At 41.5% G+C, this 18,608-nt stretch overlaps 1 protein-coding gene across 1 annotated transcript in view; it reads right to left on the reverse strand.

Annotated features, from left to right (window-relative positions):
* The window catches only part of LOC148502865 (cytochrome P450 2G1-like), a 34,714-nt gene that overhangs the window by 1,179 nt on the left and 14,927 nt on the right, over positions 1 to 18,608 (reverse strand). The window contains exons 5-8 of the mRNA XM_088449287.1: positions 17,157 to 17,317; positions 3,108 to 3,284; positions 2,737 to 2,878; positions 478 to 665 (exon numbers count right to left, since the gene is read on the reverse strand). Coding sequence (XP_088305413.1) covers positions 478 to 665; positions 2,737 to 2,878; positions 3,108 to 3,284; positions 17,157 to 17,317 — 668 coding nt within the window. The remainder of the gene's footprint in view (positions 1 to 477; positions 666 to 2,736; positions 2,879 to 3,107; positions 3,285 to 17,156; positions 17,318 to 18,608) is intronic.

Below are 18,608 nucleotides of genomic sequence, written 5' to 3' on the forward strand. Positions count from 1 at the left end.
TACAGCCATACTCACTGTGATACACTGGTTATAATGGAGCAAAGCAGGATTTAATACAGCTCACAAGCCGGTGAGTCTATAAAGTAAGTTGGTAATGGTTCAAGATCCTGGAACAGCAGTAACTACCTTATCTACATCCACTTTATCTCTCTCCAAGGCACATAGACCCCTTTGCCGTCATCTTGGCAAAGGGAATGACACCTCCCTGGAGCAACAAAATGGAGTCTGCAAAGTAGCGAGCTACCTTATCAACAAGTAGATCCCTGTACAAATTTTGGAATTATTGAATTGATTACCATAAACCATCTTACTTTAGACATGATTTTTAATTTCAAAATCAATAAAGCAACTGTTTAACCCTGATTAACTGTTCCAGTCAACTAGAGCCTCATCTTATGTCATCAGCCATTTATATGAGACAGTTTGTTCTAAATAGAATAGGTCTCCCCTCTCTCTCCCTCCCTCCAAATTTCTTACTTTGGGAATATCATATCCTCTGAATTTTGTGTCCTGGCTGGTGGCATGTGGCAGTGAGAGGGGTGCAATGTCAGCAAACCTCTGAATTTCATGGATAACTGCATCTGTGTAAGGCATATTCATACGATCCTCCACTGATGGACATCGGTCCTGCCCAATGACATGGTCAATCTCCTCATGAATTTTCCCTAACAGACACGTATTAGAAATTCAAGGTTTAAAATAAAAAAAAAAACATTGCCGAGAGCAGTCATTAGCATATTTTTTCAGCAGATCTGCGTGCGTAATCGCAGCCACGATTGTAATAGTGATACGTAATGAATCAGGCCCAGTATGCAGTTCCTTTTCATTATATTTTGTAATTTTTTTTTCCCTTTCATATTTCTGTACATATGTAGACATAAGACATGCAAAATAGCCCCTCTCGACGTGCCAGGTCCAGGGAAACCCGGCCAAACTGAGTTTCTTATTTGTTCAAAAGCTGCATTTTATTTGCATAATAAAAACAACCGGGAGCAACAATACCGCATTTCGAGCGTACACAGGGCCTGATTCTGTACATCTGTGTGAGTCTTAATCTGTGTAAAAATGGTTCCGATGTGAGCAGCTGCGGCTTTTCCTCAAGCAAAGTTCTGTTGTGCTCCACCTGCAACTTTGTACAGGTGTGGATTGAAAGATAGACAGTTAAAAGGTCGACAATGTCTAAACAGACACCAGATGTTAGACAGTCAATAGGTTGACAGGAACAAAAGGTTGACACACTAAAGGTCGAAATGTACTAAGGTCGACAGGTACAAATGGTTGACAGGGTCAAAGGTTGACACAAAAATGGTTGATGCATTTTTGTTTTCTAACCCTAATCTTCACCCTGACCCTCCAGTTGGTGCCTAACCCTAACCCACCCTCCTGGTGCCTAACCTGTTGGGGTAATGTGTCAAAACCTAAACCAAAACCAAAACCTAAACCAAAAAAAACAAAAAGAAAATAAGTCAACCATTTTTTGGTGTCAACCTTTTGACCATTTGTACCTGTCGTCCTTTTGTCCCTGTCAACCTATTGACTGTCTAACATCTGGTGTCTGTGCAGACATTGTCGACCTTTTTACTGTAGATCGATAGACTGGATACCCTTTGTATGTGTGTTATACCACCTACTGTGCAAGCAGGGCCCTTTCTCCATTTGATTTCTTTATGCACATAATTATGTCGGAATCGGTATGCAATTCCGGCTGTCCGGATACCTCCTGCAGAGCCGTAACTAGACTTTTTGGTGCCCTGTGCCAGAAAGAGCATTGGCGCCCCCCTCATTTTTCAAAGGGACATAATGCACCCAAAAAAGGCCATGGCTTCATGGGGAAGGGCCAGGGAAGAGATAAGGGAGGCCAGGAGATGCTGGGGATGAAACAAGAGGAAGCTACAAGCAAGAATGATAATAAACAGAAATTTTACAGGCCCAAACAGCACCTCCTGATCTGTGGTGCCCTGTGCAATGGCACCGGCCGCACTACCTTAGCTACGGCCCTGACCTCCTGTCAAAATACTGACAGCGGCATCACGAAGTAAGTATACTGCCCTCCCCCCTTCTACCCCTAACCCTCCTTTCTTGTAGCCTAACACTAATTCTCCCCACCCCCCACCCTAACCCTCCCCGCTAGTGCCTAAACCTAATTTTCCCCCCTTCATGCCTAACCATAACCCTCCCCCCCCAGTGATGCTTAAACCCTAACCCTCTTCCCTAGGGGTGCCTAACCCTAACCTCCTCCCAATAAAACCTAACGTTAACTCCACTATACTACCTAAACCTAACACTCCCCCCCACACGGCTAACACTAAAGGCGCCCCAGACTTACCTCATTCGGGCTGGAGTCCTTCTGTGTTCCAGCATCGAGATTAATATATGCATCGGTATTTCGATGCCTCTCTAAAGTCCCTTTTTGGGCTTTCCCTGTCAGGATTTAGACCGGCGGCACAACGGCCACCGGTCTCATAACTACATCCCAATGATGTCATCTGCAGGTGGTAAGTAAATATTATTTATAGGTGTGTGTAAAGCTATAAACTTGTCTACAATACAGTCCTGTTTGATCCCTCTAGTTTTATATAATTTGCCTGTATGTTCTATCCTTTGTATGGTGTTGCAGATACCTTGTAGTGCCACATAGAATATAATTTAATGTATCATCATTGCTAGCTTCATATGCAAACACTGCATTAAAATATCTAAAATATTTTTTTTTTTTTAAATCTGCCAAGTGCTTACTTTCCACTTCTGGGTATTTGAGGAGAAAAAGTAAACTATATTTCAGAGTTGTGCTTGTAGTCTCTGTTCCAGCAAAGAAGAGGTCAATGACTGTACCAAATAAATTATCAAAGTGGAATTCAGTGTTTGGGTTTTCTTTCTCCTGTAAAATTAAACGGAGAGGTTACAAAGAATTTAATATTAGAAGACTGAAAAAGTATTACGCTGCATTTGAGAAAAGTAGCTTACTTAACTTATTGATGGTAGTTTGTGTACATCATGATTTAATGGACTAATTTCTTAACGTTACTCCTGAAAAATAGTCTTCTAAAAATAACTTACTAAATTAATATGAGTGTATCAGTTAATGTGACCCAAAGTGTCTACGTCACCTCTTCCATGTTTATTAGGAAGCAGTCAATAAAGTCCTGAGGACATTGTGCATCAAGTGCCACTCTGTGACTTTCCAAGGATTGTGCTATAAACTCTCTCAACTTGGCAAGATTTTTAAATATCTTCTGTTGGGGTCCAGGCAATCTTTGGAGAGTTTTGGGAAACATAGTCATAAGCTGTAAAACAGAGACAGTATTTATGTCATTTCGATGGTATTTCGAAATGCTGCTAAAAGCAGGACAAAAAATACATATAATGGATTAACAGAACAACAAGCAGTATATACAAACCGAGAAGTTGTAAACAGATATAGGGACAAATGTAGCATATAGCGCATGCACATGTATGCGGAGCATATACTAAATGTTTTCAGACTACATTAGTCAACAAGAGAGAGATAGACTTCTTTGTGGTGCAATTATCAGTTAATACTGTATATATGAAAAATATTGAAGTAAAAAAATCACTTTTATTAAGTTTAATCTAAAGTAAGTGTATATGTCATATAAGCTACCCTGCGCTGATCTACTGTCAACATGTTCTTTTGTGAGTAATTATCTTAAAAGCAGATGCAAACATTTTTCTGTCTTCTAGGGGTGGAAGGATCCAAATGGACCCGAGACTCCTTCCCATAGGTTGCTGGAGCACTCGGCATCAGAAATTTAGTCAAATGTTGCCGTAGTCAATCTCCGAAAATTTTTTATTTTTCGGGCTTGATGAATTCTTGTCCCCATACTAGTGTATGGGATAGCGGTCCATTCAGGGAGAAGAAGGAAAGCAGGAGTTATCTTTGATGACTCCTGCGTTACTTTTTTGATGAATGGCCCGAACACTTCATTTCTACAATTGCAGGTGAAAATGTTCACTTCCCCCTGCTTTTGTAGGAATTAAGTGATGATGAATCACAATCAGCTATTTAGCAGACTCATCTCTTGTGATATGCAGACACATAGCAGTAGCATTTAGACCTAATAGTATATATTTACTATAATACATCATATATGATGATTCCAAGCTGATTACCATTACAAGATATTTTGTGAATAAATTGTGTGTGTGTGTGTATGTATATATATATATATATATATATTATGTGCTTATTTTTCTGTCACCTATCTCTACATGTAGGCTGGACTATTATTGAGGATACTAAACAAAACTATCCTGCACTGGGATTTACCGCCGGCCGACATCGGAAGCCCGGCAGGGGTGAAGATCCCAACAGCTAAAAAAGGTAAGTACCCCTAACTCTCTCCAACCCCTAAGTCTAAACCCTCCCTTATGGGTGCCTAATCCTAACCTCCCCCCCAGTGCCTCACGTTAACCCCCCTTCCCCACTGCCTAAACCTAAGTCTCCCGAGGGGGTTCCTAACCCTATCCCCCTTCCCCTAGCCTAAACCTAACCATCCTGGCAGCCCCTAACCTAACCCTCCCCCCCCACAGCTATCCGCACCAGGCTTTCCTTTGATCAGGTTGCCAGGCATCGGGCTCCTGGCATAGGTAAAATGACAGGTGTCAGGATCTCTACGCCTGTCATTTAACCATTGCCGGGATTAGACAGTTGGGAAGCTGGCAGTTGGGATTCCGTCCGTCGGCTTCCCGACTGCTGCCCCCTGCACTGACCTATTTTCAACAGGATGCTATCACAAGGAACTACCTTCATAGGAGATACAACCACTACTCTTTCTTCTAATCAAGTGTCTGTTCTCTTACCCCATTATTAACTGACATAACACACAGTAGGGCAGCAGAAACATGAGCACCATTACCCTAATTATCTCTATTTTGACTTGTGAACACACCATAACAATGGTGACTACATCAATAATATTTTTTTAAATAATACATTTAACAAATCTGCTAATTGTTTTTTGACAGCTAATAAAAAGAAAAAACTATTGTATATATACATGGCTGGATTGATACATAACACTGTAAATAATGTGATACATTATTAAGTTTTGAACAGCTGGCACAATTGTAGAGGAATGCATATCACGGTGCCATAGAATAACAGTATTTATTATGTTTATTATAATCATTCCAGAGACATTTTGGATATATGCATACTTTTTTCTGTAGTCACCAATATTGCAACTGACGACGCTATTGGCTCGATTATTGATTTAAATACTTTAGAGGCCGGCCCCCAACCACACATCAAAAGATTAATAAATGAATCCATAATTTAATTTCATAATGTATATGTGTTTTTGTTTATAGTGTTACAGTAAGGATATCTTATTTTAGTTTAAACTTAAAAGTTATATTTTAATGCCATAATTTTTCAGATATGTTAACTAATATGAGTGCCACACAAAGAAGTCTTCTGTCTTTGGTAGACTACTGCTCTTACTGACTACAGGAAGAACCACCAAACATTATTAGACTCAGAATTAAATATTAATTATTTAGCTTATTTGGTTACCTATTATTTTTCATGAATATTTCTTTTGATGATGTTAGTTCCTGTGCAGAATGTTTACTAACCTTTAGAGATATGTTCTGACCCCCATGATTTGGTTCTAATTCGTCGTCCAAGGTAGGGGAGCTATATATATGTAGTGGAAGGCAGGAAAAGGAAGGAAGGATTGATTCAGAAGTTAATTTAATTTTGTAGTTTGATTCCAAAAAAATTTATTTATCATTGGGGATGGTCTTTTTTTCATAGATATTTTTATTGGTTTAATTCTGGTATTCTTTTATGACCTTTTATATAGGCTACAGCTCTCAATAAACACACACACACAATAGTTTTAATTAATCAATTTAAATCAATCAATCATTCTGGTTTTCTTTTATGGCTTTTTTGCTTCTCAATGTGCTGCAAAATAGTCACTTGAAAAAAAAAATAAAAGTCTTGCACAGTTTAACAAACAAAGCAGTGACAGGGACTGCCACTCTTGTGGCTGAAGTGCTTGGTGTGTTTGGGCCCCCACAATACAAGCTATCAATGGGCTTAAGGCAACCAACAGTGTTGTTGTCAATGGTGGGCTTAAGGCAACTAACAATGCTGTCAATGATTTCTACAGCATTCCCTGGCATTCCAAATGCACCAGATACCTGCAAAAGTGTTCTCGAACTGCCGAGCGACAGTGGAGAAGATCACGCTCTAAGGCAGATTTTCTCCATTTCAAATTTATGCTCTCATCCTATAGTGCTGCGCTCTCCCTCTCTAAACAGTCATACTTTAAGAACCTCATCTCCTTCCAGTCCTCTAATCCCCAGCATCTCTTCACTACTTTCAACACCCTCCTTCGCCCACCCCCTCCTTGTCTCCCCTCCTTGCTCACTGCCCTTGACTTTGCTACCTACTTTACATTTAAAATTGATTCCATACGTCAGGACATCATATCCAATCAGTCCCCCAGCTCTCCACCTCCTCCTTTCCCTAGTCACCCCTCCCCATCAACTTTACCAACTCTAACATCCTTCTCCCCTGTATCTGGAGAGGAAGTCATGGCCCTCATCCGGTCCTCCCCCCCTTCCACCTCCCCCCTTGATCCCATCCCCTCCCGCCTCCTCCGCTTCCTTTCTCTCTCAGCCTGCTCCCATCTTGCCCACCTCATTATCCTCTCCCTCTCATCAGGCACTGTTCCTTCTGCATTCAAACATGCCCTTGTCTCCCCCATTCTTAAAAAACCTACCCTTGATCCTAACCTTCTTTCTAACTACCGTCCCATCTCTCTCCTCCCCTTTGCCTCCAAACTCCTTGAGCGGATTGTCTACAACCGCCTTACCACTTTTCTTTCCTCCCACTCCCTCCTTGACCCTTTTCAGTCTGGCTTCTGTTCTCTCCACTGCACTGAAACTGCCCTCACAAAAGTCAGCAATGACCTCCTTGCTGCCAAATCCCAAGGCCACTACTCTCTTCTCATTCTCCTTGATCTCTCTGCTGCTTTTGACACTGTGGACCACCCTCTCCTGCTGAATATCCTTCACTCCCTTGGTCTACGTGAAACTGCCCTCTCCTGGCTGTCATCCTACCTCTCTGACCGATCTTTTTCTGTTTCCTCTCACGACTCCTCTTCCCCTCCACAGCCTCTTACAGTAGGTGTTCCCCAAGGTTCTGTTCTTGGTCCTCTCCTATTCTCCCTCTATACTTCCTCTCTAGGTGAACTCATCAGCTCTTTTGACCTCCATTATCATCTCTATGCTGATGATACTCAAATCTACCTTTCCTCCCCTGATCTCTCCCCCTCTCTTCTGACTCGTATTTCCAACTGTCTCTCTGCTGTCTCTTCCTGGATGTCCCAGCGATTTCTTAAACTTAATATGTCTAAGACAGAGCTAATCATCTTCCCACCCTCCCACATCACCTCACTTCCCACTATTTCTTTATCAATTGATGGAATAACTATCTCATCTAGTCCCAAGGTGCGCTGTCTTGGAGTTATCCTGGACTCATCCCTCTCCTTCAAACCACATATCCAGAACCTTTCACAGTCCTGTCGTTTCCATCTCAAAAATATTTCTAAGATCAGACCCTATCTCACCCAGGATGCTACTAAAACCCTCATACACTCACTGGTCATCTCCAGATTGGACTATTGTAACCTCCTCCTATCTGGCCTCCCCAAATCCCATCTCTCTCCTCTCCAGTCTGTCCTCAATGCTGCTGCACGGCTTATCTTCCTCTCCAAACATTCTGCATCTGCCTCCCCTCTCCTACAAGCCCTACACTGGCTCCCCTTCCCTTTCAGAGTCCAATTTAAGGTTCTCACACTCGTTCACAAAGCCCTCACCCAATCTTCTCCCATATACATCTCTGATCTCATCTCCCTTCACGCTCCTCTCCGCCCTCTTCGCTCAACTAATGCACGCCGCCTTTCATGCAAGCTGATTACTTCCTCCCACTCCCGCCTCCAAGATTTTGCCCGCACTGCTCCCCACCTCTGGAACTCTCTCCCACTCTGCATCAGACTCTCCACCTGTTTGCAATCCTTCAAACGGGCTCACAAGACCCACTACTTCATCAAAGCCTTCCAGCTATCATTCTAACTCCTTGCTACATGCTCATTCGTCCCCATCTACCCCATCTGTGTCAACCCAGTTTGTCTTCCCCCACCTTTTTAGAATGTAAGCTCTCACGGGCAGGGCCATCTACCCTCTTGTGCTTCTCCTTACTATAGTGTCATTTACTTCTTACTCACCACTAGGGCACCTAACACTTGGTTGCTTATCTAGGTGATATGGTCACTAATGTAGCAATATATATTATCCATGTCCTGTATTGTATTGTTCTGTAAGTCATTTGTATACAATTTGTTTTTGTACTTTGTAAGGCGCTGCGGAACACTTGTGGCGCCATATAAATAAATGCTAATAATAATAATAATAATACAGTGGCAAGATGTCTTCATCATTATCATCCTCATCCCCACCATCATCAGTGTTTACGTCATCTTCACACAATATTAATTAATCCCCGCTGGAATTCAATCTTAAGTTGGGTACACACTGGCAGATATATTGGCCAATCATGTGCCCGTCGGCCAGTGTGTACCAGCGATATATTTGTGAACGACTTAGTTCACAAACATATCACATCAGCTGTGCTGCACAGCCGATGCCTAATATATCTGCAAATATATTAGGCATTGTGCTGTGTGTATGGGCGGCCAGCTGACCGCCCATACACTTGCATCAGCAGCAGCAGGGAGGGGGGCGCGACCTGACCCCAGCCAGCAGGATCGGCACCCCTCCAACACACATAACACAGAAGATGGTTAATCAGTGTGCATAAACAACCATCTTCTGCAGATATATCTGTAGATCACTCGATCTGCAGTTTTATCTGTTCAGTGTGAAACCTGCTTTACAGAAGTCTCTGTACTTTGACGTAATTGCTGGTAAAGTTCTTCCTCATGGATTTTATAGTTCATTTTGATGAACATCATCTGTGATTCACTGAGCAGATATTATTAACAAGGTGTGGCCCTGAACCTTCCGAGTGTTAGGGGTAAATTTACTAAGTGAGAGTTTTTAGAAGTGAGTTTTAGAAGTGATATTGCCCATAGCAACCAATCAGATTCTAGCTATTATCTTCTAGAAGGTGCTAGTTAAATGTTAAGTAGAAGAATACAATATTAAGTAGAATCTGATTGGTTGCTATGGGCAACATCACTTCTAAAAATCACTTCTAAAAATTCTCAACTTAGTAAATTTAACCCTTAGTGTTGTCGTATCACAGTCATACCTGCCGTTCATGCATTATTTTTTTTAACAAGATAAAGTTTTTGTTTTTTTTAATAATATCTGCAGTCACCCTGCAGATATTATTAACATGGTTGCCCTGAACCTACTGAGCATTAGTGTTGTGCTGAGTCACGGGCCTGGCCTTTTTGAAGTCTACAGTAATAAACAATTTTAAACAAAAAAAAATTTGAAAAATAAATAAACTGATTCACTACACAGATATTAACATGGTGGCTCTGAACCTACTTAGCGTTAGTCTTGTATCATGGGCATGGCAATAGTAAACACACACAAGTTTAAAATGAAAATAAAAAACATTTTGTTTGCTTTTTTTTTTAACAAATGACCACCACAAACAGAAGATGGCTTTTTTTTCTAGCGTTTTTTAAAGAAGTGATCAGTGACACCAGTTACCAACACAAACAGTAGATGCCTTTTTTTTTTTTTTACAAAGTGCCCACTGTCCCTGCTTGAGCCTTGAACACAGCTCCCTCCCTGAGACAACTCCACACAGACACTGGTCCCTGCCTTATATACAGACTTGAAGGGACACTATGACTGTGCAGTAGTTTAGGTACTGCTAACTAAACTTGCTTTCTTTCACTAAGAGCCCTGCCTACACTACCTCCCCGGTGAATCTCCAGCATGAAATGGAGGTCAAACATATGAGAGGGACTTCTATATGCAATCCAAAAGATATGAGAACCGACACCGGGAAAATTAAGTTTTCCTCACTTTTGGATCTGAGTCAGATAGGAAGACCTGAGCCGAGACTCTGATCCAGTTGGATATGCAAAATTTGGGTGGTTTTGGTTTTTCGGAAAACCAAACCCACTCATCTCTACTAACCTTGCTACATGTTTTAACACTGTGCAAGCACCAGAGCGAAGTGAGAGTAATTAAGTACAGGTGATGCAGAGTTTTACGCATTACAGATGCATCTCCACTAATGTCATAATTGTGTACCATAACTTGGCTTTCTAACGTTAGTAAATTTCAGAGAAGGTACATTGACAGGACATGGAGTTACACTATTCAGCATTGGACAGAAATGTTTAATTTGCTCCAAGTGTAGGCTGATCCATGATGATAATGATGACAATGGTTTTCAAACTAAGGATGACCCATACACAAAGATGTACAGTATACAACTTTGCATATGTGTAAATAGTAGAGATGAGTGGGTTCGGTTTCCTGGAAACCAAACCCACCCAAAATTACTTTAACCAAGCCGATCCAAGCCACTGCTGGGATCTCTCCACCATTTTATGATTCCAAAATGAGGCGCTACATCATCTTCCTGGTGCCGGATCTGGCATGTTCTTCGATCCGATATAAGAGACTAACTCAGAAAGGATTGCAACTGCGATTGGAAGTGAACATGCAGACCCATCGCAGAGTGATTGACAGGAAGTACCTTTTGGGGGTGGTGAGGGAGAAACACAGGTGTGCCAGTGCGTTTGAACACCGTTAGAGGGGCATGCATATTTTAGCCACTGCGATAGCATATCCAGCATGGGCTCTCGCTGCGTGCAGGAAAGTTAATAATTTACTGGTGGGGTCAGACCTGCCTTAGATGTGCAAGTGGCACTGATGTACTTCAATGTTACCAATGTTTTTACTTGATTTTCAAAAAGAGCAAGATATCTGCACAGACTCTCATCTCATCATTGCCTTTCCCAAATACATGTCCCATATCATTATTTACTTGCTGTAAGGGAGGTGCACCCAAGAATATAAATAATCACAGTCAAAACAGAGAAGAAAGTATTCTTATACGGGGCACTCACAGGCTAACTATAATCCAAACGGATTCTATAGTGACCTAAGGAAAATTCTTAAAATATAACTTTTATTAGTTCATATGTAAAACAGCGAAATATTTTATTTAATTTTTATTGTATATAATAAAATTAATATTAAAAATTAATATTAAAATCGTTTTTTGTCCACAAAAATTCCGCTTTGAATCACTGTGCTATATAACTATATCACACTAATGTGAATATACTCCTAGTATCTAAATATTGTCACGTTCCACAGATCTAGATTGCAATGTATTTTATGTGGTTATCAGCCATATCCTTCAATTGGGGGGATATGATATGGTACCCCTTCAACAAAATTTATCATAATTATCAATTAATCAAGGATATGGTTATACATTTATTACAGACCTACATTATATACTCATATTCTCTCATAGAAACAATTATCGTTGATCACGGTCTGTAGTACAAATCAAATGATACACTGTATTTTATGAACTGTGAAATGGTTATATTGTTACAGCTGCTCTCACTGACACCTCCTTAACATTAACAATAAGACTGCCTGTAACCCCTGATCCAGGTATAATGGCAGTCACTAAGTATGCCTTTCACCAGTGAAAGCAATAGATCCTGAAGGACAGATATAAATATAAATATTGTGCATCACACGCTTATAAATCCTCCCTCCTATTCAATGAGACTTTCGCACATATATGTATAATAGGGATATTGCGTGTCACAGCTATTTTATGATTTCATTCAGGATCGACAGTAAGTATATCTGCGGCCACTTATCTAGGCATAATAGCAGTCACCAAGTAACAATATTAATTGAGCGCATTATATACTTTCATAATCTTCATCTGAGTTAGTGTAGCGCTCTCCACATATTACACATTGATACAAGAGTATAGCGTAATTAATTGTGACATATTAAAAGGCACGAGGCATGCCAGTGGTGCACGCCGCGTGTGTTCCTCAAAAAGCTGTAGAAGCCTGCTGCCTGTCTACAGAAGTCCCAGTTCCAAGGTTATCCTCCATGTGAGCAAAGGTATAGTCACATGGAGGATAAGTGGCCGCAGATATACTTACTGTCGATCCTGAATGAAATCATAAAATAGCTGTGACACGCGATATCCCTATTATACATATATGTGCGAAAGTCTCATTGAATAGGAGGGAGGATTTATAAGCGTGTGATGCGCAATATTTATATTTATATCTGTCCCTCAGGATCTATTGCTTTCACTGGTGAAAGGCATACTTAGTGACTGCCATTATACCTGGATCAGGGGTTACAGGCAGTCTTATTGTTAATGTTAAGGAGGTGTCAGTGAGAGCAGCTGTAACAATATAACCATTTCACAGTTCATAAGATACAGTGTATCATTTGATTTGTACTACTGACCGTGATCAACGATAATTGTTTCTATGAGAGAATATGAGTATATAATGTAGGTCTGTAATAAATGTATAACCATATCCTTGATTAATTGATAATTATGATAAATTTGGGGAAGGGGTACCATATCATATCCCCCCAATTGAAGGATATGGCTGATAACCAAATAAAATACATTGCAAACTAGATCTGTGGAACGTGACAATATTTAGATACTAGGAGTATATTCACATTAGTGTGATATAGTTATATAGCACAGTGATTCAAAGCGGAATTTTTGTGGACAAAAAACGATTTTAATATTAATTTTTAATATTAATTTTATTATATACAATAAAGATTAAATAAAATATTTCGCTGTTTTACATATGAACTAATAAAAGTTATATTTTAAGAATTTTCCTTAGGTCACTATAGAATCCGTTTGGATTATAGTTAGCCTGTGAGTGCCCCATATAAGAATACTTTCTTCTCTGTTTTGACTGTGATTATTTATATTCCTGGGTGCACCTCCCTTACAGCAAGAAAAATAATGATATGGGACATGTATTTGGGAAAGGCAATGATGAGATGAGAGTCTGTGCAGATATCTTGCTCTTTTTGAAAATCAAGCAAAAACATTGGTAACATTGAAGTACATCAGCGCCACCTGCACATCTTAGGCAGGTCTGCCCCACCAGTAAATTATTAACTTTCCTGCACGCAGCGAGAGCCCATGCTGCGTATGCTGTCGCAGTGGCTAAAATATGCATGCCCCTCTAACGGTGTTCAAACGCACTGGCACACCTGTGTTTCTCCCTCACCACCCCCAAAAGGTCCTTCCTGTCAAGCACTCTGCGATGGGTCTGCATGTTCACTTCCAATCGCAGTTGCAATCCTTTCTGAGTTAGTCTCTTATATCGGATCGAAGAACATGCCAGATCCGGCACCAGGAAAATGATGTAGCGCCTCATTTTGGAATCATAAAATGGCAGAGAGATCCCAGCAGTGGCTTGGATCGGCTTGGTTAAAGTAATTTTGGGTGGGTTTGGTTTCCAGGAAACCGAACCCACTCATCTCTACTATTTACACATATGCAAAGTTGTATACTGTACATCTTTGTGTATGGGTCATCCTTAGTTTGAAAACCATTGTCATCATTATCATCATGGATCAGCCTACACTTGGTGCAAATTAAACATTTCTGTCCAATGCTGAATAGTGTAACTCCATGTCCTGTCAATGTACCTTCTCTGAAATTTACTAACGTTAGAAAGCCAAGTTATGGTACACAATTAAGACATTAGTGGAGATGCATCTGTAATGCATAAAACTCTGCATCACCTGTACTTAATTACTCTCACTTCGCTCTGGTGCTTGCACAGTGTTAAAACATGTAGCAAGGTTAGTAGAGATGAGTGGGTTTGGTTTTCCGAAAAACCAAAACCACCCAAATTTTGCATATCCAACTGGATCAGAGTCTCGGCTCAGGTCTTCCTATCTGACTCAGATCCAAAAGTGAGGAAAACTTAATTTTCCCGGTGTCGGTTCTCACATCTTTTGGATTGCATATAAAAGTCCCTCTCATATGTTTGACCTCCATTTCATGCTGGAGATTCACCGGGGAGGTAGTATAGGCAGGGCTCTTAGTGAAAGAAAGCAAGTTCAGTTAGCAGTACCTAAACTACTGTACAGTCATAGTGTCCCTTCAAGTCTGTCTATAAGGCAGCGGCCAGTGTCTGTGTGGAGTTGTCTCAGGGAGGGAGCTGTGTTCAAGGCTCAAGCAGGGACAGTGGGCACTTTGTAAAAGAAAAAAAAGGCATCTACTGTTTGTGTTGGTAACTGGTGTCACTGATCACTTCTTTAAAAAACGCTAGAAAAAAAAGCCATCTTCTGGTTGTGGTGGTCATTTGTTAAAAAAAAAAGCAAACAAAATGTTTTTTATTTTCATTTTAAACTTGTGTGTGTTTACTATTGCCATGCCCAGGATACAAGACTAACGCTAAGTAGGTTCAGAGCCACCATGTTAATATCTGTGTAGTGAATCAGTTTATTTATTTTTCAAATTTTTTTTTGTTTAAAATTGTTTATTACTGTAGACTTCAAAAAGGCCAGGCCCGTGACTCAACACAACACTAATGCTCAGTAGGTTCAGGGCAACCATGTTAATAATACCTGCAGGGTGACTGCAGATATTATTAAAAAAAAACAAAAACTTTATCTTGTTAAAAAAATTAATGCATGAACGCCAGGTATGACTGTGATACGACAACACTAAGGGTTAAATTTACTAAGTTGAGAATTTTTAGAAGTGAGTTTTAGAAGTGATGTTGCCCATAGCAACCAATCAGATTCTACTTAATATTGTATTCTTCTACTTAACATTTAACTAGCACCTTCTGTGGTACCCCAGAAATAGGGGATCCCATTTAGATATAAATCTGTGCCAGCAAATACAGCCATGTGTGCCTTAATGTGTTAATATGCATTGTTATGAGAAATGCTGATTTAAATGGGCAAAATTGTTGAAATGTACCGTAGGAACTGTCCCTGTAAAAAGGAAAATATGGTATGCTCTGAGCCAGAGGGCCTTGGGATGCTCAGTTTTTGCTTGATTGCAAGGTACTGTATTACGGATATGTGAGTGGGAAACTGGGTGTCAGCATGTTGTCCATGCGAGTGCTTTGTGATTGCAAATATTAGCATACTTTCTCAGCAGATCAGTTTTTTGGATAGGCAGTCAGCAAATCAGTGTTTGGTTTTTAAACTGCAGAAACATCATTATTGTAATTATGCTAATAAAATAATGACAGTTTTGTGTGGTTTAAATAAAAAAGGTGTTTTTTTTGTTGTTAAAATGAAAACTTCAGGCCGTGATACTGTGATTTTAACAGTAGGTCAAGGGCCAACGCCTTAATATTATCTGTGTAGTGTGTTGCATTTAGTGGGAAGTTTTTTTTTATTTTGTTAAGGAAAATTCTATCACTTTTCATTATGGGCTTTGCCAAGATGGTGTGTGTTTTGACAGGCAGTGTACTGTATTACTGTACTTTACTGGGGCAATCATGTTCTTTTTTATCTTACATTACATTTACAAATGAATCAATCCTTCCTTTCCCTGCCTTCAACTACAATATCCTCCACCTGCCTCGGGCCTCTGATCTAGTTCTTTATTAATGAAAACATTATTGGTTTTTAATATGGGGTTGTATAGTTTATTAAACTGCCAACCTGTCTGCCACTGCAGTGCCACTTTATATCCTAGATGTCCCATGTTGCTGGGACATGTCATGTGTTTGTGTTGCCCACTGCTGTCAGTTAGCTTAGTCTGCCAGCTGGCTCAGTGCAACCCTTTGGCCTAAACTGGATGAAAACAATATTGTGAGCTCATCAAAATTAACTGGAAATGACTTGGCATTAATGTTAATTGAGGTTCATAATACTGTAGGAACAAAAATAGGCCCAAATGACTTGGTTTTAGCTATTTTTAGCATTTAAAAAAAAATAAAAATACAGATTGAAAAACAAAACACGTGAGGGCGGTTTTGGCAAACCAAAACATGGGGGTCGACGCACATCTCTAGTAAATAGAGGCACTTAGGGACTGATTCAGAGGTGGACACCTATGCGATAGCAGCTGCGACTTCACTCGAAACACAGCTGCAAAATATGCTAATGCTTGCCAAATCACAGCCGGCATACAGACCCCCACTGCAGCCTTCTCATATGCGTACAATGTCGTTTACCTGTGTAAATATCATTAACATCGACCCATATCGAGAGGCCACCTTGCCCTTGCGGCAGGTCTGACCAGCCGCAGACCCCATAGGAGATTGCAAGGGCTAATTTATGCACGCCCATGTAATGGCATTTAAACAGTCAGACATGCCTGCTTTTTATTGACCACCCCACGTTACCACCCCTAAATGGTGACTACCTGTCACTCACTTTGAAAGTGAAACCTATGAGTGTCTATAATCGCAATGTGATCGCTATGGACTGGCAGTGCGGCTTATACGCATGCGCACTGGCAAGATATCTGCCTAAATATTGGCATTTCAAAGATCTCTGAATCAGCACCTTATGGTCTATATCAGACATGTACGCAATGCAGATATTTTCACAGTCGAGCCACTACCAGTAAAATGTGCATGCACCTAAGTTTCACTGGGTGCTTCAAGGAACATTACCGTATTTGCTTGCAGAGGCTTTTAACTTGCCACATGATTGAAAGGCAGGGAACATCTGTGTAAGGTAACTGGGAGTGGCAGCAACAAACACAGGCGTGTCGCAACTGTTTTTGGGTGTAACAAAGCCTGCATTTGCAATCTCGTATGCAATAAATAGGTCACCAAAGTCTCAGTTTCCGTGGTCATTCTGAGTAGCCATAGTTACTCAGAACTGCGATAATTGAATGATCTGCAACTAATGGTGCGCAAAGCTGCTGGTGGGCATCTACATCATCTTTGTCTGTGACAGTTGCATATCCTCACACATAGTGGCATACAAGATCATAGCTGCAGTGGGATTAGCATGCAAGTCTGGATCAGTCCCTTAGTTATGGACACACAATGCTGGAGCAGTTGTGGACAACCTGTGTGGAAACATTATGTGAAGCAGTTCTACAGCTGACATCCTCATATGATAAAAACACATAATAAATGTATTAAATTTATTATGAAAGAAAACTATCTTACCATACCCCACGCGGAGACCATGAGGATGGATATTTCTCTTAACAAAGCTAGGAGAGTCCGAAATTTTTCATCTTCATAGTCAAATCTCTCTCTAAATACAATGGAGCAGATAACATTGGAGACAGCCAAACTCAAGAGTTGGGTTGGGTCAAAGGGAGCACCTGCAAGGAGACTACAGCTATTAAATCAATAACAGAGATATAAGGACCTCATTCAGAGTTGGTCGAAGCGGCCGCACGGTCATACAGGAAAAGGGGCCGGATATGCAAATGATTCCCTCGCAAGTTGCGTCCCTAAGGTCGGATCGTTAGCTGGCCGACCAAGGGGTGGATGCGGTCGGACCGCTAAAAATACGCCCACATGTCGTATGCATAGCACGTCATCTCTGGCTACATAAGGATTAATCGCGAGCATCGACAGCCATCGGAACTGGTCGTAGAGCTAAAGGTTGACCTGACCCTCTCTTAAGCTCTACGATCATTTCAGTGTAAAACCTCCCCTGTCACGTGTGCCATGACACTACTTTGTAATTTATGCACTCCCAGAAAATGCAGTTCGCATAATGAGGCACGCCTGTGTTCGGAACTCCACACCCCCGTTTTCAAGCACCTTCCCATGTTACCACCCACAAACACCTCAATCTGTCACTCAAACTACCGACCTGGCGGTGCTCAAGGAGAGAGAAATTTCTGATCGTAGCGCACGCGCATTGCGACCTGTACGCATGCGCAGTAAAGCGAACATCGGTGGTATACGACCGTGCGGCCGCTTCGATTGACTCTGAATGAGGTCCTAAGGCCCTGATTCAGAGCCGGACGCTCTGACAGAGCGCTCGCTCTGAATCAGGGCTGGGCTTTTGTTTTTTTGAACGGCCTCCTGGCCGCTCGCATAGCTGTGGGTGATCACCCACAGCTATTGCGAGCGGCCATGATGATGGTCACGATGGTCAAGACCATCGCGACCATCGGGCTTGCGACGAGACCCTTGAGGTAGAGTTTCGTGGCCGCAAGCCCAAGAGAGATTTCGGCTCTAACAGAGCCGAAATCTATCCACTGACATCACTCATGATGTCAGTGAGGCCGCCCCCAAATGGTAGGCGTTTTCATGGGAACGCCTCCGTTTGGGCAGCCACCCCCCCCCGGCCCGCCCACCAAGGGGGTGTGCTGTCACTCAACATTGACAGCACAACCATTTTGGTGTGAAACCCGGAGCAACGGATTGCCCATCGCTATCCGGGTCTCACGCATGCACACGACGGAGCCGGCTCCATCGTGCACATGCGCTCTGGGCCACCATCGACCCGGTTGTGAGCGCTCAGCGCTCGTGACCGGGTCTGAATCAGGCCCTAAGACCCTCATTCAGAGGCAGTCGCAAAAAGCGATCGCTCTCTCTGAATGAGGGCGGCCACTTGAATTTTTAAGTGCGGCCTCCTGGTCGCTAGCTAAGCTGTAG

The sequence above is a fragment of the Taudactylus pleione genome, unplaced genomic scaffold (genome assembly GCF_031769625.1).
Source record: "Taudactylus pleione unplaced genomic scaffold, aTauple2 ptg000481l, whole genome shotgun sequence".
NCBI lineage: Eukaryota > Metazoa > Chordata > Amphibia > Anura > Myobatrachidae > Taudactylus > Taudactylus pleione.